Below are 13,548 nucleotides of genomic sequence, written 5' to 3' on the forward strand. Positions count from 1 at the left end.
CCTCTATGGAATAAAAAGAGTTGTCAAGGAGAAACTTTTCAGTTTATTTTCAAATTTTACATTTTCTGTCAGTGGGTAAATGATCAAAATTTTTGGTAGCAGCAATTTGCATCTCCTGTTTGTTCTAAATACAACCTTAATGTGGCATAATGAATGTCATTTTTTTCTTCTGGTCTTGTAACTAAGCACATCATTGTTTCTTTTGATCTGAAATAGTCAAAATTCCTTAATCAGATGTCTCCAAGATGACTGTAGGGTAGCACAACATATTATTCTTACAGAACGTTTTTAAGCTATTGAGACTTTGTTTCATAAGGATGAGTACCCAAGAACGTTATTCCATATGACATTACTGAATGAAAATGACTCTGAGCACTATGGGACTTAACTTATGAGGTCATCAGTCACTGAATGAAAATATGCAAACACTGTCAGCTTACTGACTTCTCTCTCCTCAGAATAGACAATGATTCTAAGTGAAAATGCGGCTGAACTAAGTTGTTTCAGGAGTTCCAAACTGTGCTTTTTCCAGTTTAAATTCTCATCAATATGGACATCTAAGATTTTTGAAGTTTCCACTGTATTTATTATTTCCTCATCACGTGTTATGCTTATAATTGGTGTAGCAACTCCAGGTGTGCAGAACTCAATATTTTGCTTCTTTTTTAAATTGAGCATGAGACTATCTGCAGAAAACCAGTCAATGATACTTTTAAGAACATTGTTTACCATTTCTTCCATTGCCGTATGTATGGTAGGATTGAAAAAAGGACCAATTAGATGAACTTAATTGGATGGCAGATTGTTTACATAAATGAAGAAAATTAGCAGACCTAAGATTGAGCCCCATATGTAATCCCTCCCCTGTCAAAATAATGTCTCTGAACTACACTGGCTGAGTTACTAACAAGGAGGGGTCCCCAGTGGTGGGACTGACTTTTTGAAACCGTTTATATGGCCATGTAGGTTAAGATCCAAGGTATCACAAACAAGCCACTCACCCTGATGGCCCAATATTTACGAGTAACCAACAAAAAAATTTCAGGAATTTGTGTGATCCGCCACAGCTTTAAAATTAATACATTTAATCAGTTTGTTGCCGTAGTATAATGGTTATTGTGCTGTCCTCACATGCGAAAGGTTAAGGGTTCGAATGTCGCCAGGTGCTTAGAATGTCTTTTTTTTTTTTTAATTATTTTTTCAGAATGATTTTGGTCACTATTTTTATTCAATTAATTGGTTAAAACATATTTTTTTAATTTCTGTTCCTGTGTCACATCATTTTCATTAGCATATAAATAATGCGTTAGTTCCTCTCATTCCTTCTTCCTATCACTTTTTCCAGTTGGAAATTTCATTATTTTCATTTATCTATTATAATATTTAAACATAAAAACAAAGATGAGGTGACTTACCGAACGAAAGCGCTGGCAGGTCGATAGACACACAAACAAACACAAACATACACACAAAATTCAAGCTTTCGCAACAAACTGTTGCCTCATCAGGAAAGAGGGAAGGAGAGGGAAAGACGGAAGGAAGTGGGTTTTAAGGGTGAGGGTAAGGAGTCATTCCAATCCCGGGAGCGGAAAGACTTACCTTAGGGGGAAAAAAGGACAGGTATACACTCGCACACACACACATATCCATCCACACATACAGACACAAGCAGACATATTTAAAGACATTTGAAAATGCTGATTCATCAGTTAAAAACAAAAGATGAAATAATATATACATATTGACTGTATGATGGTGTCAAAAACGTATTTTTCATTACAAGATGTGCAGTGTTTTGGATGCCAATCGTCATATAAACAAGTAAAATGTAAATTCTTATTGCACTGTGCACATGACAACGCAAATAAAAAATTAAACAAAAGAAGGGACTATAAGTAAAACAAAATTCTAGCAAACTGAGGAATAAACTTAATGAATGAAATAACATGGACGAAAATATGAGATGATAAAAGGGAAGAAATAAAAAAGAAATCAATAAATAAAAATAATTAACTTCATATGCATAACTATTCCAAATGGAAAAAGAGTGGGAGGAAGGAAAAAAGAGAGAAATTATATTTATTAAAGTGACATAACAAAGGAACATAATTTAAAAAAAAATACATTTAAACTGTCAATTGAATAAAAATAATGATCAAAGCCATTTTGAAAGAGATTAAAAAATTAAAAAAATACCGAAGCTCCTGATGACAATCAAACCCACAACCTTTGACATATGAGGACTGCACGATCACTGTCCTGCTGTGTCAACTTTCTGAAACATGTTAATTAGAAAGCTATAGAGCATCACCACAAAATTCCGAACTTTTTTTTCATCCATTACTTGCAGACGAGGGTCCCAGACTGAATGGCTGTAGGGTATGTTACCTTGTACCTTAACCTACATTACCATTTAAATGGTTTCAAAAAGTCAGTCCCACTGCTGAGGAGCTCTTCTTATAAGTATAACTTTCTGCATTCTTTTGCTAGATACAACATTATCTGTAACTTGTCTGTACCATCAATCCCATAAAACCTCAATTTATCTAGAAGAATACTGTGGTTCACATAATCAAATGCCTTAGATAGGTTGTGGAAAATACCAAGCAGTGTGCTGTTTTGACCTTTTGAAAAAATGGGATTCTGCCAGATGTTCACGTCGTTCTCACACAATATTTCTACAGCATAGCTTGCTGTCTTCTTCAGGTGCTACCCGAGGATGGTCCTTGGGCGGATCGAGTCCAGTATTTATGCCTGTAAGGTGATGGGCACTCACTAGTTGGTCTGTGCGAATAGGTGTTCCCTCTGCGGTCCGCGCCCACCACACACGGCTCCCATGGCCCTCTCTGGTCACTGGTGTTCCCACTGCCATCCACGCACACCTCGGCCGCTCTTTGAGGTCACCATTGTCATCTGTAGGGTCTGATGCTATGTATCCTGGCTGTTTCCTTGGTCTCCACTTGTATTTCTTGCTGGGAGCTTCGCAAATGGTCCGCACAACGTCGAGTGTCTCCTTTGCGGTCTGCACGTACTAGGCCCGTCTCCAATAGTCTCCTCTGTCACTGGTGTTCCGAACGCCATCTGCGCCCGACTTGGATGTCCTCTGAGGTTGTGGTCATCATCTAGGGAGTGTCAGGACAAATCTATAGTGTCTAGTGCTCCGTCTCATGGCTGTTTTCTCGGTTCCCACTCGTGTTTCTGGTGAAATCTTGATATGTTTTGCATTGAGCTTTCAGAAGTTCAAGAGCCAGATCCCAGACAGTGCTGAGCTGGTATCCAGTGTCACAGTTCATGAGATTCTGCATGATCTTGATGGACTCTTTTATGACACTGTCCCAATATCTAGGGGTTTGTGTGACAATCTTGGCGTCATTGTAGTTCATCGAGTGACCGAGCTCTAGACAGTGTTCTGCTATGGCTGATTTGGTTGCCTGTCTGAGTCTGGTGTGCCTCTGGTGTTCTTTACATGTGATGTCCACAGTCCTGGTGGCCTGGCTGATGTGTGACATCCCACACTCGCATGGTATGTTCTAAGTGCCTGGCTTCCGTAACCCCAGGTCATCCTTTACATCCCCCAACATTGTCCCAATCTTAGTGGGTGGGCAAAATACGCTCTTGATGTCATGTTTCATGAGAATTCTGCTGATCTTAGCAGAGATCTGTCCTGGATATGGCAAGTATACCACCCTCTTCGCCTCTTCTGGTTCTTGTACTGGATCCTGTGACTGACTGGCAGGTTGAAGTGCCTTCTGGATGTCTCTAGATGAGAATCTATCCTTGCTGAACACTGACTAAGTGTTCTATTTCCATTGCCAGACTGTCAGGGTCTGACAGAGTATGTGCTCTGTGGGCTAGAGTTTTGAGCACTCCGTTCTTCTGTGCCAGATGTTGGCAGCTGTTGGCTTGCAGGTATAAGTCAGTGTGTGTCAGTCTGCAATACACACTGTGTCCAAATGTGCCATGCAGTGCAAAATCAGGTGTATGGGTACTGCATGCTCTAAGCCAAAATCACAAAAATCAGCATCCCTGCCTGCTCGTCATCAATTAACTTGCAAACAACACTGACCATTACTATCCTGTATTGATACTGGTGATGAGGAATGCTGTCTTTACACTGACATAAGGAAAAGAAAAGAATGTTTGACCCCAAACAATGCAGCAACTCCCTGTAAAAAGACCTACACATATCAATAAAAGATAATGTTATGCACCTGGTGGAACAGCACTGGAGAGATGTGCTATGCATTGCTTCTCTGAGGTGTAACCATCACTGCTGATATTTATTGTCAACAAATGAGATGTCTTGCAGGTGCAATCCAAGAACAACAACCAGAAGAATCCAAGAACAACAACCAGAAGGACTGTGTTAAGTGAAGCTACTCCACAATAATGCCCACCTTGATTCCGCTAGACTCATTAAAACCACTATACAGGAGGTGGGTTGGGAAGTCGTTATGCGCCCACCTGATCTTGTGCCCTCAGATTTTCACCTTTCCCGCTCTCTATTGAACAAACTTCAAGAAACTTCCTTTATGGATGAAAGTGTGCTCCTAGCATGGTTCAATGAGTTCTTCGCCTCAAAACTACGTGATTTCTACAATAACCAAATTGAAACATTATCCCAGCATCGCAGACTGTTAGGAGAATATCTTGTTGACGACTAAAATCTCTGATGTGTGCATTTGTTGGGTTTATTAAACTCATGGAGAAATGCGATGAACTTATACACCAACTCTAAAAGTCGTAAAGAAACAGCTTACAAGAAAAATAATGGGAGCAGATCTACAAAGCAGATCTTTCTGGTAAAAAAATTAACTATTTCTAAACATGTTCCTTCGGCATTAGTGCTGTTTTCTTTTAAACCAAACAAGGGTAATAATTAAAGAGAAGCATGGATAACAGAGGGATAATCTACAAGATTAAAGTATCTTGCATTAGGAAGGAAGAACCCAGTAGAATCTCCCAGTCTATAGTCAAATGTCATAAACATGTGAGTTAAAAATATAGTACGACAAATAGACTGGAATTCTAAGAGAACTACTGTAACAGAAATGACACATTGAAATCAATGGGCACCAAATTCAATGATTACTTCCTCGTAATTACAGATGTTAATAAACATCCACGTACAGATACATCAGATTTATTATCAGAACACATTTTGTATCATGTGAAACCATTAGACTTAAAATATATTTTCTAAGGAGATTATAAAAATCTTTATGTCACTAAAAATGATAATTATACTGTCTATGACAGTGATTTTTGGAAAGTATTAACATCCTTTGCTTATTTGATAGGGTCACTCTTGAAATATCTCTGTCATTAGTCAATGATTCAAAGGACATTTCCCTAGACAGACTGAAATATACAGAATTCACACCCATATACAAAAATGAAAACAACAAATCACCTCAAATTACAAATACATTTTACTCTTTCCAGTTATTTCTCTACAGACAAATCCATTTATAAGGTTACAAATAAATTACTATTGTAGCTAAACAACAAAAATATCTGATTTTGACAAAGTCTCTGATGTGTTTGTTAGTTTCATGTTCCATGGATCATTTGCGCGATTAATTGTAATGATGTGGAACGGCTCATTTTAAATTCACATTACACATTCATATGTAACTATGGCTATACTGTGTAAAAATAAAATTTACTTGGTAAAATAAAATGATGTAGCATTAATGGCATCTCCCTTACATGAATGGTGTCTTACCTCCACTACAAAAAGAGGACTACAATGACAAACTGCACCATGTGACTGAAATAGCCACACAAAAGATAAATGCTTGAAGGTAAATCAAAACAAAAATTATTTGTTTTGTGTTCTCTGAGTAAATTGGTGTATAACACTCATTTCTGCCATTATTTTACATATAGCTCTATCTGTCACTTGTGTTCCATAAGGCCATCATGTATCAGTTTGTTGCACAACAGATGATCATGAAACACTGTAACACTAAAAGTGATGACCTTACAAAGTTTAGTGCATTTTGCATTACACGTAAAGTGGGTTGGGATTACTTTGAAAGAGAAAATAATTCTTGAGAGATCATACAAAACGTGAGCCACTGATGGCGTTTCTGCAATCAGTTCATTCAAAGCAACATCCATTGACAAGTTTTGGAACTAAATGGTGGTTAGGAACTAGTGTAGTGTCCAATAATAATTAAAACTAAGCTACAAAAAGGAGAAAAATTTATTCTTGTTGGTCAAGGCTGCTGACTGAAGGAGAGTAGAGATCAATGATTAATACATTAAATAAAAAACCACCAATTTATGCAGAAATATTTTTTTTTTTTCAGTTAAGTTTATCAATTTCTTAATCAGTCTAATACCATGAAAATAACAGTAAATCTTATTATAGTGAATAAATACAGATATGTCAGCACCATGTATAATTGTTACAAGTCTTTCTCATAGTATTTAGCTGAAAGAAATTGCTTCAAGTTATGCTATGAAATTTGTAAATATGCAAATAGCTGTCTCTGACTCCCCACAAACAAATGTGCATGTGTGTTCGACACACACACACACACACACACACACACACACACACACACACACACACACTTTTACCCAGAATTTTTTAGATGTATCCCTAAAGCCAGTTATAATATTGCTGCTACACAGTCCGTCACGTCGATACTAATATCTGTATTTCTTTACACAGTTGAAGCTCATAATAGCTGTTCAAAATAGAAATGAGGCAGACATGTCTCTTAATTCATATAATGTTCTAGAGGAGGAGGAGGAGGAGGAGGAGATTAGCGTTTAACGTCCCGTCGACAACAAGGTCATTAGAGACGGAGCGCAAGCTCGGGTGAGGGAAGGATGGAGAAGAAAAGCGGCCGTGCCCTTTCAAAGGAACCATCCCAGCATTTGCCTGAAGCGATTTAGGGAAATCACGGAAAACCTAAATCAGGATGGCCGGAGACGGGATTGAACCGTCGTCCTCCCGAATGCGAGTCCAGTGTGCTAACCACTGCGTCACCTCGCTCGGTAATGTTCTAGAGATAACTGTCATAATACTGTCTGACATGGTACTTTGAACAAGCTAAACAAAGGTGCAAATAATGAAACTTATAAGCGAGTGCAAAGTATACTCGCAACTGGAGGCCATTACAGTTTTCAGACCAAACAGTCCACCAAGCTATAACTAAGAGAGATCTAGTAACAATATTTGCAAAATTATTGCATTAGGACAGTCTCTAAAATAAAAAAAAATGTTTATCCATTTCAGATTAACAGTTGAACATATAAGGCTAAAGGTATAAGAGATGATCAGTTAACACTATATTCATATTACAAACTGGAATGTTATAGATTTTCAGAAGACGTAACTTGCACATTCAAATAAGCTACACAGCCAGTTAAGGTGTTCATTACACATGAACAGTTTTCTGTTACTATCACAAGAAATATTGCTATTAAAGTACACAAAAATATTAAGGTTTATATAAAATTTCATTATTATTTAAAAGTTTGGAGCTAATATTAGTTCCTCATCAACAAAAATGTTATAATTATTAAGTCCCATAACAAAAATTTCTCTAAAACATGTAATTAAATAAATATTGATTTGATAGCCACGATATCACAATATGACAATGGTAACTAAGAGTATTATACAGTATTATAAAACTGTGCATAATATATGTATGAAAAACACAATATTTGTAACATAAGAACAATAAATTCTTAATAAAATAACATTCAGTAACATTGCTAGCTGCCAGCAGGAAGCAGATTAACGATTAAATACAAAAATGTAAGTGTATTTGTAGCACAAGAACAACAAATTCAGATTAAAAATAAACTACTATTTACTTCTGTGACACTTCCAGCTGCCAACAGGAAGCAGTCTGACAATAATGTGAAAATAAATGACAGAACAATGATTATGAGAAAAATATGAATGACAGTACCCAATTTTAAAGGACAGTTTGTCCCCACCCTCCTTCCAAGGGAATTTTTGAAACTAGCATCGACAATAAAAATATAAAATAGGTTTACCATAAAACTGCACACTGATACGACACTTACAGGGGGATGTTACTCATCTTTGGATGCAAGAACAGTTAATAGAAGTGCAATGGAAGAAACATGTTAAAATTTTTTGTTTTGTTTGGAGATGACAAGGGAAATAATTGGAACTATCAGGGTGAATGCTCCATTTAAATAATTATTTGAGCTCATTTAAAAAAATAGGAAAATTTGAGCTCATTTAAAAATTGGGAAAAAGAGGAAATAATATTTCATCAGGAAGATATGTTGTGTTACCACAAACAATTCTGTTTTGACAGCAATATTTCATATGTACTGTCTTGGAAAACTTGACATACACCTTTCCTATACAATAATAATCTCATTCAAAGTATTTAATACTTAATGAAAAGAAACAACTTTAAGTTTATAATTATAAATATTTTAAATATGAGCATTTGGTATCATTTCTATGTAAATAGAGTATTAAAGCTTTGACATTAATAAGCATCAAAATAGAATTAGTAAAACCATCAGGGAAACCATATAGACTTTATCAACATAATAAAACAATTATCAGATAAAGGCATATAATCTGCTTGTCACAGGAGAATCTTGCATTTCAGACCAGCACGTCTTTCTACTAAATTGTCCAAAAAGACATATTCAACTCACTGCCCATCACAGGAAAATCTGTGTTACTGTGCATTAATTCAACATGTACCTTCAACAATGTTTCCAAAAAACTTAACATTCCTCTAACACATTTATACAGATCTTTCTTATCTTCTTAATATTTTTTATTTACGTTTCTTGCTAATTCATTTTGCCTTTTACTGAAATGTTTGTATGAGTTTGCATTGTCTATTAGTCTACGTGTTGGTACAGCTATCGTTTAGTCTTACTAACAAGTTAGCTTTACAGTTTTCAGTCTATGTTATTTTCATATTTTACTGAGTTACATAAAAATTTTCTGTGACTTCACTTTTTGGGGCCACCAGTCACAAATAAAATAATAAACACTTCTGAATATTGACCGTTGCTACTATTTTGACAGTAACAGGAATGCATAGCTTATAACAAAATATTACACACAAAAGCTACAGAGGAACTAAAAGCCACAAAAATACTGTTTGTTATAGTTAAAAATTAAAGAAACACTATGTGAGCTAGAGAGATAGATGTTACCAACTGTCACTGTTGGAACAGTAGGAGCAGAGCTCTGTTCTAGTTATTTATATTTTGACAGTTGACACAATACTTCTGTTTCAGATAGTGTTTAAATACTGAAATGACAGATACATAGAAAATAGCCTTATGAAACACAATATAAATATTTTCTCCGTAACTTAGGAGTTGATTGACACGTTCTGCTGATAGCCTCCCATGACAACTTCAGCATGATCATTACTTCGGCCATCCACTGGAGTTGGGGCCTGTTCTACCATTTCAGCTTCATGCATCCAATCTTCAATTTCTGCACGGTACATTCGGCGTTGCAAAACTTCCCGGTTACGGGGACGACATCCTATGTAAGTTGCTGTCCCCTGAAGCAGAGATTAGTGATATGAATGATCATCCATTTCGAAATCTGTAACACATGAGTGATATAAACTGCTTCTAGTTTAAGTTTATATCAAAAGGAAAACTCGCTGAGAAAACTGTAAACTTTCAAAAAGACACAGCTGGCCAGTTCTTATTTTCTGGAGGCAAATTACAGTACTGCCAACACAGATATTTAAAAGTGAAGCTTTAGGAATTATTATTTCCTATCCCAAGAAGAAAAGAGGGATAGATTTGGGAAGGTTGGAAAAGCGGATAAGGTGACTCACATCCCAGGTTGAGAGAGATGACCTGTTGGGAGGAGGACAAGAGTAGAAAGAGTTTAAGAATGCTTAATTTACATCTATGAACAGAAGATAATAAATAGAACACAGTTGTTATCAGACAGTAAAAACAACAGTAAGCTGGGAACATAGATATGTAACTTTAATATTCATTTACGAGTCTTGCCACACATTATAATAAAGACTTTATTCCTAGACTGAAATATTTTGTATAACATACCAATATATCACTGACAAAATCACCTACGTTTCCCATTAATAATAATAACAACAACAATAATTTTCTTTTCTTTTAATTGTACAAACATAATTCTTTTGTATTTGCAATGAATATTTGTATTCTTGCTATTAGTATCTTTCTTTCTAGTACATTTCAGTCATTTTAACAGCAGTAATCTTACTTCTTTTATAATTCTGTATTACGATTGGTTTGGTTGTGTCATATAATTCTCTGAATTGGAGTTGATCTTTTTAATACATGTCTACTACAGCAAATTTCCCCAGTAATGTATGTTAAATTATATATTATAATCTTTGTTTGTCCCTAGATGCCCCTCCTTTTTTTACTGCTCCAAAATTTATATCTATGTAGCTCAAGAACTGGAGCACACTGAACCTAGCAAGACATCATATTCATCGTTTCCCCACTTCAAATTTAGTTGTATTTCTGTGGTATCATTTCTTAATGAGGTACTTTGTACTTTACTTTGAATATATGACTACACCCATGCAAGGGAAATGCTTTGAACAGCATAACATTTCAGTTTCACTAGTATAGACCTAAGCAGTCTGTGGCAAGACCAGACAAAGTGCCAACATGGAAACATTTCTTGTTCAGTAGAAGGAGAGGGGTCTACAAATAGATATCACTTGATTGTATCCCCTTTTATAAATGAGTATTACTGATGTAAATTTGTCTTACAAAAAGCAACACATTATGAGCTCCAATAAATATTATTACAGCATAAAATTCAAAAATAAATGATCAGGCTGGAGCTGATAAAATCACTGGCTGAATAATAAAACTAACAATAAACTACTACTACTACTACTACTACTACTACTACTAGTAGTAGTAGTAGTAGTAGTAGTAGTAGTACAGGGTGTATATACAGCCAAGGAAAAAAAAATTCCCGGACTTCCTGGTTAAAAATACAGTTTCTCCTGGCTGAAAACACACTTTTTCCATGTGAAATGACAGTAGACTTTCCCTCGGAATCCAAAACTTATCAATCCCTTGAATGGTTATGTTTTCATACATGGTCATAGAATTTCCCGGTACTTTAAAAAACGAAACTCGGGGGGGTGGGGGTGGGAGGGGGGGGGGGCGGTTGGGGGGGGGGGGGGTAGATCTTTGGTGGGCAGCAACTGTATGCTACAATTTTTCATATTATGAAAGTATAAATTCAAATTCCACCGAACACCGCATGTTACCTTCCGAACCATTGAAATCAAGATTGTGATACACTTTTGTATGCCAGTCGTAGCTCATGTCACGTGAGCTCGCCAGCTGATGGCAACGGATTGCAGACCATAGGACACGAGATGTACTCAGCCAATAGCAACATCGCTGTTAAGTAGCCCGAATACACAAACAGGAAAATTTAATGTTTTAAATTAATATATGTAGAGTTGTTACTAGAAAAGCAAAGCTTTCATATACTGCAAGAGAAGCTAAGCTTTCATATATAATGTGGATCTTTTTTGCGCATGTTACACTTTAGGATATATCACACAAATGATTTTTTTTTTTTTTTTTTTTTTTTTTTTTTTTTTTTTTTTTTTTTAGGGCGCACAACTACAGTGGGCATTAGCACCCACACTAAATTATGAATGCACTGTGAGGCAGAATGTTAAAACAGCAACTAAAAAGGACAACACGATAAAAGGCACATTAACAGGCAAGGAATTAAAAAAAAAAACAGCATAATCAGATGTCCTTAGACAGGTTTGTCAAGTGGATACATGGCAGGCCAAGATCAATGCGTAGTGTATTAAATTCGGACAGGACGTTAAAATGTGGCGGACCGTCAGCAATTGTCCACATGGGCAGAACGGCGCTGGCGCAGCCGTCAGCAGATGGCAGTGGCTGAACCGGCAGTGTCCAATCCGTAACCAGGCCAAAATGACCTCCTCCCGCCGAGAAAGGGCATGAAGAGGTCGTCCAAGCCATGGGGAGAGGTTTCAAGGCCCGAAGCTAGTTTTCCGTAAGTGTAGACCAATCGGTATGCCACAGCGATAAAATGTGCTGACAAATGACCCTGCTAAAATCAGATGAAGGTACACAACAAGAAGCTGTCCGAGGCTGGAGGACAGCAGCCTTGGCCGCAGCATCTGCAGCTTCGTTCCCAGGGATACCAACAAGGCCAGGAACCCACATAACGGTAACTGGAGAACCATCGCCCACCAGCTGCTGAAGAGAGCGTTGGATCTGGTGCACGAAAGGATGAACCGGATACGGATCACTGAGGCTCTGGATGGCACTCAGGGAATCAGAGCAGATGACATACTCAGAATGTCGGTGGTGGCGGCTGTAAAGAAGAGCCTGATAGAGGGCAAATAGCTCAGCTGTGAAGACCGAACAATGGCCATGGAGCCGGTATTTGAAACTGTGTGCCCCGACAATAAAAGAACACCCGACACCGTCATTGGTCTTAGAGCCATCTGTATAAATGAAGATCATAGTAATGAACTTCGAACAAAGTTCGACAAACCGCAAGCGGTATACCGAAGCTGAGGTAACCTCCTTGAGCGAGCTGAGGTCAAGGTGAATGCGAACCTGAGCCTGGAGCCAAGGTGGAGTTTGGCTCTCGCCCACTCTAAAGGTTGCAGGGAGTGAAAAATCAAGGTGCCTAAGGAGGCAATGAAAGCGAACTCCAGGGGGTAGCAGGGCAGATACATACAACCCATATTGACGGTGGAGAGAGTCATCAAAAAAGGAATGATAAAACGGGTAGTCGGGCATTGATAATAGCTGACAGGCATACCAACAAAGCAGTATATCGCGCTGGTAGGGTAGTGGCAATTCACTGGCTTCAGCATGAAGACTCTCGACAGGACTAGTATAGAACGCTCCGATTGCAGACGTAACCCCAATGTTGTATAGAGTTGAGGCGGCGTAAGATGGACGGCCGTGCAGAGGAGTATACAAAGCACCCATAATCCAGCTTTGAGCGGACGATCGACCGATATAGGCGAAGAATGATGGTTCGATCCGCTCCCCATGACGTACCGCTGAGAACACGGAGGACATTTAGGGAACGGGTACAATGGGCAGCCAAATATGACATGTGGAGACCAGCTAAGTTTCCTTTCAAATGAAGGGCCTAAAAATTTTGTTGTCTCCACGAATGGGAGAGCAACGGGACTGAGATGTAAGGACATTAGGAGAAACTCTTTGTAGTGCCAGAAGTTAATACAGATCGTCTTCTCGGCAGAAAAACTGAAGCCATTGGCGACACTCCAGGAAACATGTACGCTGCGCACTGCAGTAGATGGTAAAATCGTCCATGAAAAGGGAGCCTGATACATCAGCTGGGAGGCAATCCATTATTGGATTGATCACTATGGCGAAGAGAGCGACGCTCAAAACTGAGCCCTGTGGCACCCCATTCTCCTGGCAAAAGGCGTCGGACAGGACAGAACCCACACGTACCCTGAACCGTCGATCCATTAAAAATGCACGAATAAAAAGAGTGAGGCG

At 37.9% G+C, this 13,548-nt stretch overlaps 1 protein-coding gene across 1 annotated transcript in view; it reads right to left on the bottom strand.

The window, feature by feature from the left end:
• Window positions 1–5,415: 5,415 nt before the first annotated feature.
• LOC126419818 (two pore channel protein 1-like) overlaps window positions 5,416–13,548 on the bottom strand; it is a 66,887-nt gene continuing 58,754 nt past the window's right edge. Inside the window, exon 13 of the mRNA XM_050087044.1 lies at window positions 5,416–9,545. Within this exon, the coding sequence (XP_049943001.1) occupies window positions 9,348–9,545 (198 nt within the window). The 3' untranslated portion in view covers window positions 5,416–9,347. The remainder of the gene's footprint in view (window positions 9,546–13,548) is intronic.

The sequence above is a fragment of the Schistocerca serialis genome, chromosome 9 (genome assembly GCF_023864345.2).
Source record: "Schistocerca serialis cubense isolate TAMUIC-IGC-003099 chromosome 9, iqSchSeri2.2, whole genome shotgun sequence".
Lineage (NCBI taxonomy): Eukaryota > Metazoa > Arthropoda > Insecta > Orthoptera > Acrididae > Schistocerca > Schistocerca serialis.